The 16,801-nt window shown below is 49.1% G+C and overlaps 2 protein-coding genes across 5 annotated transcripts in view; one reads left to right on the forward strand and one right to left on the reverse strand.

Annotated features, from left to right (window-relative positions):
- The window catches only part of CREBBP (CREB binding lysine acetyltransferase), a 37,424-nt gene extending 36,921 nt beyond the window's left edge, over positions 1-503 (reverse strand). For all 4 annotated transcript variants that reach the window (XM_083373054.1, XM_083373053.1, XM_083373055.1 and 1 more), the window contains exon 1: positions 273-503. In XM_083373054.1, the coding sequence (XP_083229180.1) occupies positions 273-357 (85 nt within the window). In that variant the 5' untranslated portion in view covers positions 358-503. The remainder of the gene's footprint in view (positions 1-272) is intronic.
- LOC310646526 (uncharacterized protein) lies at positions 358-14,551 on the forward strand. The gene is made up of 4 exons (XM_083373065.1): positions 358-1,403; positions 11,967-12,105; positions 12,689-13,086; positions 13,239-14,551. The coding sequence occupies exons 1-2, from the start codon at positions 639-641 to the stop codon at positions 11,970-11,972; spliced, it is 771 nt and encodes a 256-aa protein (XP_083229191.1). The 5' UTR covers positions 358-638; the 3' UTR covers positions 11,973-12,105; positions 12,689-13,086; positions 13,239-14,551.
- Positions 14,552-16,801: the final 2,250 nt, after the last annotated feature.

Here is a 16,801-nt window from a genome sequence, read left to right on the forward strand (position 1 = left end):
AGGGCCGGGGCTGCAGCTAAAGATTCCTCTGCCCGGCCCGATGCGCCTCCCGGGGAAGCCAGCTCGACGGAAGCCGGTGACCTTGCGCAGCGGCATCTTCCAGCCCACCCCTCCCGATTCCTCCTGCCCGATCTTTCGGGACCCGCCGCTGCGGCCTCCGTCTCAGAGCCGCTGCCCCGCCCGCGGGCTCGGGCAACCGGCGGCGGGACAAAAGCCGCCCGCCGAGGGACTCCCCGCCTGACAGGCCGCCCTGGCCAGCAGCCTCGGCTCACCTGTGGTGTCGGAGGCGGAGAAGCCGGGCGAGCTGAGCTTGGCCCGCTTGGCGTTGGGAGGCCCGTCCAGCAAGTTCTCCGCCATGGCCTCCGCCGCCCGCCGCCGCGGCCTCGGTCTCCCCTGCGGCTCCGCACTCTGCCGGCCGCGGCTTCCTCCGCCGCCGCCGCCGCCTCCTCCGCGTCCTTCTCCCGCTCGCCGCCGTGGCGAGGCCGGCCGAGAGGCCGGGCCGCCCTCCGCTCCTCCTCAGCGCTTCACCGCCGCCCGCCCCCGCCGCTGCGCGACCCCCATCTCGGCGGCCGCGGTGGACGGCAGCGGCGGCGGCGGCGGAAGCGCGGCGGCGCCCCTCCCCCTCGCGCAGTGCCCGGATGGCGCCCGCGCCCCCTCCCTCCCTCCTCCTCCTCCTCCTCCTCCTCCCTCCGTCAGGCGGGCGGGCGGGCGGTCAGTCGCAGCGGCCGCCGTTCTCCCCGTCCTCCGCCGGCCCGCCGCGCCTTTGGGGCCGGAGGTCCCCGCGAGGAGGAGGCACGGCGGGGCTCACGCCGCCGGACCGGACCGGGGCGGGCGGGCGGCGGCCCGCGGTGCCGGCAGCGCCTCCTGGAGGGATCGGGCGGCCGAGGCGTGAAAGGGCCTGTCCGGGCGATGTCAGCGGCCCTGCGGCGGCTTCTCTACGGCCCGACTCCCGCCCTGGCCCGGCCCGGCTCCCGCCCGCGACGCGCTCCGGCTCCGCGACAAGATGGCGGCTGTTGATTCCTCAATTAAAAAAAAAAAAGTTTTTTCTCTTCTCTTTTCCACAGACAAAGGGGCGGGGCCGGGCGTGCGCGCTCGCCTCATTGCGCACGGCGCGTCCCTCCGGCTTCGGCCGCCGCTGCCGCTGCCGCCGCCGCCGCCGCCGGAAAAGCACGAGCGCGTCCGAAGCTCCGCCGGACGCTCGGTCCGCAGTCGGCGGCTCACCGAGGAGGCAGAAGCTGCCGGGAGCGCGCAAGGCGCTTTTACCTCTGGGGGTCGCGCCCCCGAGTGGCCTCCAGCCACCCTGTTTCCTGTCAGGGGTTTCGGTGGCCGGTGCTCCCGTTGGGTTCACGGGAGGAAGCTCGGATCTCCCCCGCCCCGCACGGGTCCCCCGTTGGGCGACAGCTGTGAGTGGGCCCACTCCCCCCCCATTCAAGGCCCCGTCCCCTGCCCTGCCCCTGGGGCAGCCGAACGAGCCTCGCCGCCCACCTGGCGCCCCGTCCCTCCCCCGGCCTCTCCGGATTTCTGCTTTCCTCGTACGCTTCCGGGGTGGGGGGGGGTCAGTCCGTCAGCAACTGTCTTCCCCCACACAGGGTCACCGAGGAAGCCAGCTGAGGTCAGCAGTTATGGTGATGTGAGGTGCTCATTTTGCAATAATAAGTGGAAGGGCTGGAATTTCTGTCGCTAAACAATGTGTTCATGTGATGTCACACTTTACAACTGTGGCTTTAGTGATAGAAATCCTGGTCCCAATTGGTCCTAATCTGAGGATTACCTGTTCTCTAAGGCAGGGCTTTTCAACCTTTTCACCCACTGTACCACTTTCATGATATGACAACATCCGAGTACCACCAATCGCCTAGCAAGGTATCTAAAACTTGACCCTTAAAAAAAAAAGGAAAAAAGTGATGAAGTACTGGTAGTCCTCGACACACAACAGTTCCTTTAGTGACTGTTCGAAGTTACAATGGCACTGACAAAAGTGCCCCCCAAACCACAGCCGAGCAAGACACCTGCCTGCCTGCCCGGTGGCGCTCTTCCCCCTGTCCAAGGTTTATCATTGTTGTGAGCATTTCTGTTGAGAATTGGCAGCGGGGATGGGATGGGGGGGTGTTTGGTTTTTATTTCCCCCGTCTGCTGGGTGGTTGCAGCAGGTTTTGGTCACTTCACGTGACCCTGGATACTGTGGCCTTCATAAATAAGAATCGGTTGCGAAGCATCTGAATGTAAATCACAAGACCCTGGAGATACTGCAATATTCCAGCTGATCAGCGCTTCTTCTGGACTCAGAAGCACCAGGATCAGCGCCGAGCTTCAGCTGGAGCCTGGCGCTGATCCTGACGCTTCCACTGAGCCCTGATAGCTCTGCAGCACCAGCCATGTTTCGCTCAGGCTTGTGCGGTGCTGCCACCGGTTCAACTCATTCCCCTTCCCCACTACCACTTTTCTAGGATGGTCGCATGCCAGGTGTCAATATACTACAGGTGGTACCCGTACCACTGCTTGAAAAGCCCTGCTCTAAGAGTGATGTAACCAGCATGGAACAGAAAAGAATGAGGATTTCTCTGAGTCTGGCCCTCTGCTGATATTAAGGCAATGTAGTAGGATAGCGTTGCTTTTCCCACAGGCTCCCGTTCACCTTGTTTACTCGAATCCTTTACTGTGCCCTGCTTCACACATCCCTTTGAATGTAGGATTTTATTTATTTATTATTGGGACTTATATGCCGCCCTATCTCCCAAAGGACTCCGGGCGGCTAACAACAGTAACATACAATAAATACAGAAGTTAAAATAAAAATTAAAATTAAAGGCCCCTGCAGAATAAATAAAAATTAAAATTAAATTAAAAATTAGAGTTAAAAATTAAAAACATAATTAAAATCCTCGTCAGTGCAGGTCAGCCAGGTGGAAAAGGAATGTTTTGAGGCCGCGGCAAAAGGACCGGAGATCTGGGGCCATCCGAAGCTCAGGGGGGAGCTGGTTCCACAGGGCTGGCGCTCCCACAGAGAAGGCTCTTCCCCTGGGGGTCGCCAGCCAACATTGTCTAGCCGACGGTACCCTGAAGAGGCCTTCTCTGTGTGAGCTTACTGGGCGATGGGAAGTCGTTCCCGGCAGCAGACAGTCCTGCAAGTATCCCGGGCCTAAGCCACGTAGGGCTTTAAAGGTAAGTACCAGCACCTTAAATCTCACCCGGAGGACAACCGGTAACCAATGCAGCTCACGCAGGAGGGGTGTAATATGGGAGTATCGGGGTGCTCCCATCACTACCCGCGCGGCCGCACTCTGCAGCAGCTGAAGCCTCCTGGTGGTCTTCAAGGGCAGCCCCATGTAGAGAGCACTGCAGTAATCTATCCGGGAGGTAACAAGTGCGTGGGTGACCGTACGTAGGGCATCTCGGTCCAGAAAGGGGCGCAACTGGTGTACCAGGCGAATCTGGGCAAATGTCCCCCTAGCCACGACTCCAATATGATCTTCAAAACTGAGTCGTGAATCCAGGAGGACGCCTAGATTGCATGCTCTATCAACGGGAGGTAACATCTCTCCTCCTATAACCAAAGATGGAACCTCTTGGACTAAACGAGATGCCGGTACGTAAAGCCACTCAGTCTTGGCCGGGTTGAGCCGGAGCCTGTTCTTTCCCATCCAAATCCGTACCGCTTCCAGGCAACGGGACATCACATCGAGGGCATCACCGGGTTGGTTCGGGGTGGAGATGAAAAGCTGGGTATCATCAGCATATTGATGATACCTCACCCCGAAGCCACGGATGATCTCTCCCAGGGGCCTCATATAGATGTTTTGCCTTACTTTTTGTTGAAATTCTTCTTGACTTCAGCCCATCATTCCAATGTATCAAGGATCTACTGTGCTTCAAAATGATTGCTTTTCCTCCATCAACTTTGTAGCATTTGGAAATTTGGTAAATAATATCATCCTAATAAATATGAATGTCTTGAAGAGCAGTCTTGAATGGAATAGTATATCTATCTACCTTTCCAGCTTGGTGGATTCGCAGGGGGGAGGGAGAGGGGATGGTTCTATGTGAGCCAGATTTGTGCATCCAGCTACATTTGTGCAAATGGCATGCACATGCACCCGCCACTCAAGCAAATGGAGCTTTGCATGTGAGCATGTCCACCACTTTCATGAATGCACATGTGTGCACTCACCTGCAATTTGCGCGGCCCAGTTCTCAAGGGGCTGCGGACCCCTGGTCTATTTCATTTACTCCCAGCTGGATGTTGCCCATACCTTAGGGATGACTTCAACCTGCTCCTTACCCATCTAATGGTAGCAAAACTCGAAGCACATTTTGCCTTATTTAATTTAATCTATTAGCATTTGTTACAAATGAAGGCAAAATATACATGTCCCAGGATAACGTGGCAGAATCCAATCGGTCACTAGGACCAGAAATTTAGACTTCTGAGCTTTTGGATTCGTACTGGAGCCATCCTCTGGGAACTTCTCTCTAGCACAGAGGTGTCCAATGAAAACTTTGGACAGGAGGAAGAGCGCTGCCGGGCGCGCAGGCAGGTCTCTTGCTCAGCTGTGGTTTGGGGGGCACTTTTTTTCAGTGCCATTGTAACTTCGAACAATCACTAAAGGAACTGTTGTAAGTTGAGGACTAGCTGTACTTCATCACTTTTTCCTTTTTTTTTTTGGTCATCAAGTTTTAGAAGCCTTGCTAGGCGACTGGTGGTCCTCGGATGTTGCCCTATCCTAAAAGCGGTACAATGGGTGAAAAGGTTGAAAAGCCCTGTGATAGAGAATGTTGTTGTTGTTAGCTGCGAAGTCGTGTCCGACCCATCGCGACCCTATGGACAACATTCCTCCAGGCCTTCCTGTCTTCTACCATCTTCTGGAGTCCATTTAAGCTCACACCTACTGCTTCAGTGACTCCATCCAGCCACCTCATTCTCTGTCGTCCCCTTCTTCTCTTGCCCTCGATCTTTCCCAGCATTAGGCTCTTCTCCAGTGAGTCCTTCCTTCTCATTAGGTGGCCAAAGTATTTGAGTTTTAGCTTCAGGATCTGGCCTTCTAAAGAGCAGTCAGGATTGATCTCTTCTACGACTGACCGGTTTGATCGTCTTGCAGTCCAAGGGACTCGCAGGAGTCTTCTCCAGCACCATAGTTCAAAGGCCTCAATTCTTTGGCGCTCAGCCTTTCTTATGGTCCAACTTTCACTGCCATACATTGCAACTGGGAAGACCATAGCCTTGACTATACGTACTTTTGTTGACAGGGTGATGTCTCTGCTTTTTAGTGTGCTGTCTAGATTTGCCATGGCTTTCCTCCCCAGGAGCAAGCGTCTTTTAATTTCTTGGCTACAGTCCCCATCTGCAGTGATCTTGGAGCCCAGGAAAATAAAATCTGTCACTACCTCCATTTCTTCCCCATCTATTTGCCAAGAATTGAGAGGGCCAGATGCCATGATCTTGGTTTTCTTAATGTTAAGTTTCAACCCAAGTTTTGCACTCTCCTTCTTCACCCGCAACAAGAGGCTCTTTAGTTCTTCTTCACTTTCTGCCATTAGAGTGGTATCATCTGCGTATCTTAGGTTGTTGATATTTCTTCCGGCAATCTTAATTCCAACTTTTGATTCATCTAGCCCTGCCTTTCTCATGATGTGCTCTGCATATAAGTTAAATAGGCAGGGCGACAGTATACAGCCTTGCCGGACTCCTTTCCCAATTTTGAACCAATCAGTGGTTCCGTGTCCAGTTCTCACTGTTGCTTCTTGACCCGCATATAGGTTTCTCAAGAGACAAATAAGATGGTCTGGTACTCCCATCTCTTTAAGAACTTGCCACAGTTTGTTATGATCCACACAATCAAAGGCTTTAGCATAGTCAATGAAGCAGAAGTAGATGTTTTTCTGGAACTCCCTAGCTTTCTCCATGATCCAGCGTATGTTGGCAATTTGATCTCTAGTTCCTCTGCCTCTTCGAAATCCTGCCTGTACTTCTGGTAGTTCTCGATCCACATACTGCTGAAGTCTAGCTTGTAGGATTTTAAGCATGACTTTACTAGCATGAGAAATGAGTGCAATGGTGCGATAGTTTGAACATTCTTTGGCACTGCCTTTCTTTGGAATTGGAATGTAAACTGATCTTTTCCAATCCTGTGGCCACTGTTGAGTTTTCCAAATTTGCTGGCAAATTGAGTGTAGCACTTTTACTGCACTGTCTTTTAAGATTTTGAATAGCTCAGCTGGAATACTGTCACCTCCACTAGCTTTGTTGTTGCTCAGCTTTTCTAAGGCCCACTTCACCTCACATTCTAGGATGTCTGGCTCGAGGTCAGTGACCACCTCATTGTGATTATCTGGGACATTAAGCTCATTCTTGTATAGTTCTTCTGTGTAATTTTGCCACCTCTTCTTAATCTCTTCTGCCTCTGTTAGGTCCCTGCCATTTTGGTCCTTTATCATGCCCATTTTTGCATGAAACGTTCCCTTCATCTCTACCGTACTCTTAAAATGCCATTAAAAACGTTTATTTCTTTTGGTGGCTGCAATACCCGCTTTGACCACAAGATGGCACACGTTTCCGTCCTATAGTACCATCATAGGCCTTTTTGATGGCCACGCCATTATCGCTAAGGGACGAAAAACAGTGTCCTCCTGTGGTCCAAGCCGGTATAGCAGCCAATAAAAGATAAATCTTTTAAATGGTGTTATAAGATTATTTTTTTATTAATAAAAACTTATTGATATTAGGCCATCTTATTCTGCGCCTGTGTCGCAAAAAGGGCCACCCGTCGCCCTATTAATATTAATAAGGCGCTAATAATAAAGATGAGATGAGCACCGGCCCCTAGAGTTGGAAACGCCTAGCGCGCATGTGCGGGGGAACCTTTACCTTTTAATAATAAAGATAGAGAATAATAACCTTAAAATGCCGTTAAAAAGGTTTATTTCTTTGCGGCCGCAATACCCGGTTTGACCACAGGAGGGCAGTTTCCCGTCTCATAGCATTAACATTGAGGCCTTTTGCCTAAGGATCGGGACACCGAGAAGCGAAGGGACAGAGCGAAGAGCGTCAGCCAAACCATCGCCACTCTATGGTCCTCCGAAAGGGACGAGCCACTTCCGCTGTCCTGCGCACGTCCACCGGCTCGTTCTTCTTGAGTCATCTAGAGACCTCGGTATGGTGGACTTCCCGTCCCTTTAAGGCGACTGTCCCCCAGTGCGTTTAAAAACAACCTTCTTGCCACGGCCGACTTCCTGTCCACTTACCTTACCTTTCCCCCTACAGAGACCTTCTCAATACGGCGGACTGCCTGTCCGTTCAAATTGGCCATCCCCCGGTTTATTTGGAATAGACCTTCCTATTACGGCCGACTTCCTATCCGTTCTTCTTAGTCTTCCGTGCCAACTTCCTTTCGAAGCGACCTTCTCGCCATGGCGCACTTCCTGTCAGTCCTCTACGGTCGTCCGCCAGTATCTTTGACAACCATCTTCTCAGTATGGCCGTCATCAACTTCCTGTTCATTTGCAGCACGGTTCTCTGCTTTTTCCTATACTATTTTCTGCTCTATACTGCCGGGGTGCACGTCTACCGACAAGGCCGCAAGAAGGAAAAAAAAAGCCTGGTAGAGCCTCAGGTAAACCGAGTCATCCCCGCAGTTCCTGATTCCAGAAAGATATCGGGTTTTTGTATTACCTAGTTAGCGGGAGATCCGCACCTACCCGACCTAGTTAGCGGGGGATCTCCACCCCTCCCGCCACCCTGAACACTCATTTGCTCCTCTTCCCTAAGCTGACTGCCCGCTTGTTCCTGGCCTTTCGCTGCGTTTGTAAGGAAGCGACCGACTACCGGTAGTGGTGGCGCCAGCAGCGGTTGGGAGACCGGGTCTCTTTGTACTCATTCCGTTTCAACTTTAGAAAATCGATTGGCTAAATTGGGAACATAGAGATGAAGTTAGTTTGTTTCAATAATACACTTAGGGGTTGTTTATGCGGGCTCAGCAGCGGCTTCTGTTGTGCTACAAAGATCGCCGAGCTCCTTTTTAGAGCCGGGACCGGCGCTCAAAATTTTTGGTGTCCGGGTCGGGAATGGGGTTCCGTCCCGTCTCTGGAGTCTCCTCGAAGGCTGCCAAACAAGGCAGCTGTTATAAAGGTGTTTCCCCAGCATCCCAGGCCCGGATGTAGGAAGAACGAGTCGTATCGCGCTTCTCTATATTATATCTTAATAGGTTCCTCTTAAAATTTTACCCCGCTACCCCCCCCCCCCCGTCCACCAAACCAAGATACTTTTTATTCAACAATAGTTTTGTTTGTTCTGCCTTGCTATTTCTTTAAGGAGATTGTAGGTATGTACGTTGGTATTTATGTTAGTTTTGATGTTTCTAAACAATATTTCTTAGAGATAACTATTAATATACGTTGAATGTTAAATATCTAATTGAAATAAATTGTATACATTTTATTAAGAAAGGATAAATATAAATTGATATAAAAATATAATTTATTTTGAAAATGTGTATAACTTATTGGTGGCTAATATCAGGGCTTTTCAACCTTTTCACCCAGTGTACCACTTTTAGGATATGCCAACATCTGAGTACCACTATTCACCTAGCTAGGTGTCAAAAACTTGATGACATAAAAAAAGGAAAAAAGTGATGAAGTACAGGTAGTCCTCGACTTACAAGAGTTCTCTTAGTGACTGTTTGGAGTTACAGTGGCACTAAAAAAAGTGTCCCCCAAGCCACAGCCGAGCAAGACATCTGTCTGCCCGACCAGCGGCGCCCTTCCTCCTGTCTGAGGTTTTCATTGTTGTGAGCATTTCTGTTGAGGATTGGTAGCGGGTGTGGAGTGGGTGTTTGGTTTTTATTCCCTCCATCTGCTGGGTGGTTGCAGCAGGTTTTGATCACTTTACATGACCCTGGGACACTGTGACCATCATAAATATGAATCAGTTGCCAAGCATCTGAATGTAAATCACAAGACCCCGGAGATGCTGCAACATTCCAGCTGATCGGCACTTCTTCTGGGCTCAGCAGAAGCACCAGGATCGGCGCCGAGCTCCAGCTGGAGCCTTGCGCCGATCCTAGCACTTCCGCTGAGCCCTGACAGCCCTGCAGCTCCAGCCGTCTCTCGCTCAGGCTTGTGCAGTGCTGCCACCGGTTCAGCTCATTCCCCTCCCCCGCTACCACTTTTCTAGGATGGTTGCGTGCCAGGTGCCAATGTACCACAGGTGGTACCCGTACCACTGGTTGAAAAGCCCTTCCTTATTACCATTGAATGTATGGATAAAAGGGGGGAGACAAGATTAGTAGGAATTTACTAATTTGTTTGCCATCCATCTAACTTTACAGAACTTTGTCCAAAGCAAGTCAGGTTTACGAATGGCAGGAAATTCCTCCCTTTCCTCTCCAGGTTGCCGGAAACAGCCCACCCACCGCCCAGAGGTACAAGAAAGAAAAAGCAGGTCTCTCTGGGGGCAACAGGAGACTCGGGTCTTTGCAGAGTACGGCAGAGATACATAAGGGACACGGTGGCTCAGTGGGTTAGGATGCTGAGCTTGTCGATCAGAAGGTCGGCAGTTTGGCGGGTCGAATCCCGAGTGCCGCGTAACAGAGGAAGCGCCTGTTATTCGTCCCAGTTTCTGCCAACCTAGCAGTTCAAAAGCACGTAAAAACGCAAGTAGAAAAATAGGGACCACTACGTTGGGAAGGTAACAGCGTTCCGTGCTCCTTTGGCGTCTAGTCACGCCGTCCACACGACCACGGAGACGTCCTCGGACAAGGGCTGGCTCTTCGGCTTTGAAACTGAGATGAGCTTCGGCCCCTTGAGTCGGAAACGACTTGCACGCATGTGCAGGGGAACCTTTACAGGAGAATAACCGTAAAATGCCATTTAAAAGGTTTATTAATTACGGCTGCTTGGAACACAGGACGGCACTATTTTCAGTCCCATAAGGACTATAGAACAGGCACAGTAGAAGGAATGCTGCTTCAAAAGCCTTAAAAAGGTTTCTTTCTTTTGGTGGCTGCAATATATGGAGAATATATGAATATATGGAGAATAACCACCTTACAATCCTATTTAAAAGGTGTATTTCTTTGTAGCGGCCGCAATACCCGGTTTGACCACAGGAGGGCTCGCTTTTCCGTCCCATCGCATTACTACTGATGCCCCAGTAGTCCTTTTGCCTATGATCGGGACAACGAGAAGCGAACCCCCAAAGCGCAGAGCGTCAGCCAAACCGTCGCCCCTCTACGCTTCCCCGAAAGGGACGAGCCGCTCCCGTCGGCCTTCTGCGCACGTCCGCCGTCTCGTTCCTCCCGTATAATCTGCGAGAGCCCTTCTGGGCTCGGTGGACTTCCTGTCCGTTCCTATCGGCGGTCCCCCAGGACCTTTGTACTAGGACCTTTCCATCACGGATGACTTCCGGTCCTTTCTTTTTTATCATTCCTCTAACTTCCTTTCAGAGAGTGAGAGAGACCTTTTCGGCACGGCGGACTTCCTGTCCTAGCAAATTCGCTGCCCCACAGGGCCTTTGAAAAACGACCTTTCCACGATGGCCGTTTTCCGGTCCAACCTTCTTAGTCATCCTCCAACTTTTTTTCGCGGCGACCTTCTGGGCCCGGCGGACTTCACGTCCGATCAACAAGTTAGACCGTAGATTTAAAATGCCATTAAAAAGGTTTATTTCTTTCTGCGGGCGCAATACCGGGTTTGACCACAGGAGGGCACGGTTTCGCGCTCCATAGCATTAATATTGAGGCCGTCGTAGGCCTTTTGCCTAGGATGGGGACACCGAGAAGCGAAGCCACAAAGCGCAGAGCGACCCCTTTCACAGAGACCTCGAAATGGCCGACTTCCTGTCCGTCCCTTTTAGTCTTCCCGGCCAACTTCCTTTCTCTGCGACTTTCTCGCCACGGCGGACTTCCTGTTAGCTCAGCCGCGCCTTCTGTCGTGCTGCAAAGATCGCGGAGCTCCTTTTTAGAGCCGGGGCCGGCACTCAAGGTGTTTTGGCGTCCGGGTCCGGAATGGCGTTGCGTCCCGTCTCGGGGGTCTCCTCGAAGGCTGTCAAGCAAGGCAGCCGTTTGATGGTGTTTTCCCAGTGCCCCACTCCCGTATGTAGAAGAACGAGTGGCGCTTCTCTGTATAAGGTCTTAATAGGTTCCTCTTAAAAGTGTACCCCGCTGACCCCCGTCCACCAAACGAAGATGTTTTCATTCAAGAATAGTTTTGATTGACCTGCCCTGCTATTTCTTTAAGGAGATTGTACGTACGTACGTTTCTTTTTAATAATAATAATAATAATAATAATAATAATAATAATAATAATAATAATAATAATAATAAAATAATAATAATATAATTGGAAGGGACCTTGGAGGTCATTTAGTCCAATCTCCTGCTTAGGCAGAACTTACAGAACCACAGAGTCATCTAGTCCACCCCCATGCTCAGGAAACCCTATACCATTTTAGATAAATGGCTGCCCAGTCTCTTCTTAAAAACATCCAGTTTTTGAGCATTCATCACTTCTGGAGGCAGGTTGTTCCACCGGTTAATTGTTCTAACTGTCAGGAAGTTTCTCCTTAGTTCTAGGTTTTTGGGTTGAAGCACATCATCCCATTTTACATTATAAAGTTGAAATCGGAGCAAAATTATGCCACTGAAATTAGTTCAAATTAAGCATCAGGTTAAGTTTCATGTGGAAACTCAGTTAAGAGCCGCTCTCCAGGGTCCTGTCACAGAGTCCGGTAGGTATGCAGAGAGACCTTTCCAAACCAGAAAGGAGGACACGAGACAGTCAAGCAGGTAGCTTTGCAGCAAGCAGGTGGCATAAGAAAACCCAGGGTGTTTCTGATAGTATTTTGGGTCCTTTTGAGTCAGCACTGTTTTTCCGAGCGTAGGGGCAACTTCATTAGCCGTTTTGCATTTGTCTTTAGCCCTTTTTGGGGCAAAAAGCAGTCTGTGTAACACTCGTTGCTCCCACTTTCTAGAACTAGGCCGCTCAGTTGATGCAGGCACGGAGCCCTTCTGCGAAGACCTTTGATCAGCCTGCCCCTTGGAAAGTTAAACACCAAGGGGACCACCCTATCCTTTCGGCCACGGGGGACAGCGAGAGGTTGGAGTTTAGAGGTAAGGAGCCGGTGTTTTGTGTTACGTGCCTACGGTCCGCTCTGATCTTCTCAGCAGCACTCTCCATCGTTTCTGGCTCTGCCAATGCTGTAACGATCTATTTTGTTCTTGAGATATAATGCGGCATCTGCGTTTTTCACAGAGAGAGTAACAAACTTTCCAGGCCCCTGCCGGTACTTTCTTTAAAATCAAAGATTTGCCTTTTAAAATACCGCCACAATGTTGTTACGCTCTGCCAGATTTTGTCTACGCTAGTTAGTAGCAGAATATCCACAGAGACCTTTATTGACTGAAAAGCAGTCCGTGAGCAGTTAGCCAGAGGGCTGCTCTGTAGTCACAGAGAGCCTCGTGAGTCACAGGGAAGCCCATCCTCTACGAGAAGGAAGAAAGAGGAAAGATGATTTGGTAAAAAGAAAACAAAACAATAAATAAATTGTAAGCTTTTAAACAACTGTATATTCTCCCCAAGTGGACTTTTTTCACCCGCAGTCTCAGTTTGAGGCTCCGGTGTCTCATTTTGCCTTTCCAATCCACAAGCAAAAAATTTAAACGACACGATCTCCTAATTCACTTCTCTTAACAGACAGGAGTAGAAGAGGACTCGCTTCACCCACACGGCCTATAGAGGAAGGAAAACATCTATTGCCCGATCGGTCCTGTCCTCGCCAACGTGGTCGGCCTCGGGAAGGTTCGTTCAACTAGCCTTCGACAGACCATCCACGGAAGACTTCAGGGGCTTCCTAGATCCCGGTAGCCCCAGCATTCGGTCTCGGCTTAACACGAGGCGTACACCAGGCCGGTGCGGCCCATTCAGTAAACCACAAATTCCCACTCGGGTCAACGCGTGAAACCTGTTCGTTCAGGTAAGCTGCCGCCCTCGCTACTGCCGGGCAGGCCTCCTCGCCTGCGCCCTGGAGGCCAAGCCCTTCTGCCTCCCGGGATGCAGACTTGCTGCAGCTGTGCCTTTTAGTCTCCAAGCAGGTGGGTTCTTTTGTTCCGCTTTGATCTGCTCTGCTTTCCTCAACCCATTTTTGCTGCTTTCATCTCCTGCCTTCTCTGTAAATCTATGTGAAAGTTGATGAGAAGTAAAGTTTTAGTATTTACCGAGAAAAAAAATATTGTTATATGTATAGTCACGTGCTGCAGCTGTAGATGGAGAAATAAGTCTGTGGAGCCAGCGTGAGAGGATGGGGTTTGGTCTTTGTGGAAACCGAGTCGGTGGAAAGATCTGAAGAGACTCTAAAAGGACCAGCCGTCCGCAGGTAATATAAATCCTTCCATTCCCCACTATCTAATCAGAGGCGAAGCGGGTTTTCAGACGAGAGGCGAAACATCTTCAGAAATGAACGGGATTCCGTTCGCGTCTGAACAAAGGATCTTTGGGATAACCACGACTCGGACGACTCAAACATACAAAGAAACCATTTGAAAATATTAAACACGGAACATATCGCTAGGGAACAAAAAAAATCATTTTTAATGAGAAAAGTACATTTGTGGAAAGTAAGCCTACATAGCACATACATATATCTTAAGAAGGTAAAATATGACGTCTCATTCCAAATCCTATTTTGTATAATATATAGGAGTCAAACTAACATTAAATAATTAGGTTGAAAAATATAACCAGGAGTACTTTAATTTTTATTTTATCGATATAATTAAAGCCTAAAGGCGAGGATCTGTAGAAAAGGCAACAACAAACCAATATCGGGCAAAGACGCATTTGTCGGCATCGCGAAACGGTCAAGGATTAAAATTAATTTATTCATATTCTAAAGATAAGATAAGCGGGGAATTTTCAGAAAAAGACAATTGTTTGCGTGCGGAAGGGTCAGTCTGAATTTGCATTCCCACATGCGTAAGAACGCACACACAACCGGAATAATTTAAAATAGTCAAACGGTCACAAATCTACCATTCTAAAGGAAGACACGTTAGGAAGCCTTCCTTTTAAAAAGAAACCTTACTTCATCTTCCCGTTTTACGTAAGCTCCCCAGCGTTTCCATCCCAATTATCGATCAGGTCCACGCTTCTCAAAATTTAGCAATTCTGCTAGTACACGCTATTTCCCATATCATTAACCAGTAATTTCCTGGGAAATTAACAAGGACGCAACAAAACGCTTTTTGCATAGGAAGATAACTTTCCGAATCCTTCCGTCAAAAAATAAATACATTAAAAAATAAAAAAACCTTTTTAACGGCATTTTTAAATCATTCTATATTATTAAAATTATTAATATTAACAGGCCAACGTAGGGCTTAATTCGCTTTAAGGCTTCTGAAGAAGGATTTGTTCTTCCGCGCCTGCGTTGCAGCAAACGGGTACCGTTTAAACATTAATATTAATAACGAGGAGTTAATATTCATATGTAATAATAAAGCATTAATAAAAAGGACAAGTTAAAACGCCATTAAAAAGGTTTTTTGTTTCGGCGGCAGCAATACCCCGTTTGGCCACAGGAGAGCACGGTTTCGCGCCCCATAGCATTAATATTGAGGCCGTCGTAGGCCTTTTGCCTAGGATGGGGACACAGAGAAGCGAAGCGACAAAGCGCAGAGCGTCCCCTTTTACAAAGTCATTTCTTCTTAGTCATCGCCCAAGTTCCTTTCGCGGGCACGGCGGAATTCACGTCCGATCAACAAGTTAGTAGACCGTCCATTTAAAACGCTACTAAAAATATATTTTTTTTATTTTCGCGGCCGCAACTCCCGTTTTGACGACAGGACGGCAGTTTTCCGTCCCATAACATTATCACCGAGACCCCGGTAAACCTTTTCGAAGGCCTCAACGCCGCTATCGCTAAGGGACGGAAAACAGTGCCCTCCTGTGGTATACGCCGGCGTAGCAGCCACCAAAATAAATCAACCTTTCAAGTGGCGTTTTAAGATTATTATTCTCTATTAATCAAACCTTATCAATATTAGGTCCTCTTATTCTGCGCCTGCGTCTCAGCAAAAGGGTCACCCGTCCCCCTATTCATGTTAATAAGGCGGTAATAATAAAGAAAGGTAATAACCTCAAAGCGCTATTTAAAAAGGATTATTTCCTTCGGCGGCCGCAATACCCGGTTTTACCACAGGAGGGCACGGTTTTCCGTCCCATAGAATTATCATTGAGGACGTCGTAGGCCTTTTGCCTAGCATCGGGACTCCGATAAGCGAAACAACAAAGGGCAGAGCGTCCCCTTTCACAGAGACCTTCCCAGCTAGGCGCACATCCTGTCCGTTTAAACTTACCGTCCCCCCGGGCCTGTGGAAAAATTACCTTTCCATCATGGCTGACTTCCGTTCCGTTCTTCTTAATCATCCCCCTAACTTCCGTTCCCAGTAAGGCGGACTTCCTGTCCTGTCAAATTTGCAGTCCCCCGGGCCCTATTGGTACGTCCTTCTTAATTATCCCTCCCACTTCCGTTCCCATCATGGGGACTTCCTGTCCGTTGAAATTTGCAGTCCCCCAGGGCCTTCTGGTCCGTTCTTTTTTATCATCCCGCTAACTTCCGTTTCCATCATGGCCGACTTCCTGTCCGTTGAAATTTGCAGTCCCCCAGGGCCTTCTGGTCCGTTCTTTTTTATCATCCCGCTAGCTTCCGTTTCCATCATGGCCGACTTCCTGTCCGTTGAAATTTGCAGTCCCCCAGGGCCTATTGGTACGTCCTTCTTAATTATCCCTCCAACTTCCGTTCCCATCATGGGGACTTCCTGTCCGTCAAATTTGCAGTCCCCCAGGGCGTTTTTTTCCGTTCTTTTTTATCATCCCCGCTTACTTCCGTTCTTATCATGGCGGACTTCCTGTCCGTTGAAATTTGCAGTCCCCCAGGGCCTTTTGGTCCATTCTTAATCATTCCCCCCCCTCCAACTTCAATTGTGCTTAATGGGGTTTCATGTCGGTTAATTGTTATTAATGGGGGTTAATGGGATTAATAATGGTCAATTGTTGTTAATGGGGTTTAATAGGACTAATAGTGGTCAATGGGGGTTAATGGTTGTTAATGGCGGTTAATGGGTTTTAATGGAGTAAATTGCGAGTCAATGGGGGTTAATGCACTTAATGGTGGTTTATGGGGTCAATGGTGGTTTATGGGCATTAATGGGGGTTAATGGGTGTTAATTGTCGTTAATGCAGTTAATGTGGGTCAATGGTGGTTTAAGGCGGTTAATGGTGGTTAATGAAGGTTAATGGGGGCTAATGTGTGTTAATGAAGTTAATGGTGGTCAATGGTGGTTTATGGGGGTTAATGGTGGCTAATGAAGGTTAAAGGGGGTTAATGGGAGTTAATGAAGTTAATGGGGGTCAATGGTGGTTTATGGGGGTCAATGGGGGTTAATGGGGGTTAATGGTGGCTAATGAAGGTTAATGGGGGTTAATGTATGTTAATGAAGTTAATGGGTGTCAATGGTGGTTTATGGTGGTTAATGAAGGTTACTGGGTGTCAGTGGTGGTTTATGTGGGTTAATGGTGGTTAATGAAGGTTAACGGGGGCTAATGGGTGTTAATGAAGTTAAAGGGGGTCAATGGTGTTTTATGGGGGTTAATTGTAGTTACTGAACGTTAATGGTGGTTAATGGGTGTTAGTGCAGTTAATGGAGGTCAATGGTGGTTTATGGGGGTTAATGGGGGTTAATGCAGTTAATGTGGGTCAATGGTGGTTTAAGGGGCTTAATGGTGGTTAATGAAGGTTAATGGTGGTTA

The sequence above is a fragment of the Vipera ursinii genome, assembly GCF_947247035.1.
Source record: "Vipera ursinii genome assembly, chromosome: 13".
Taxonomy (NCBI): domain Eukaryota; kingdom Metazoa; phylum Chordata; class Lepidosauria; order Squamata; family Viperidae; genus Vipera; species Vipera ursinii.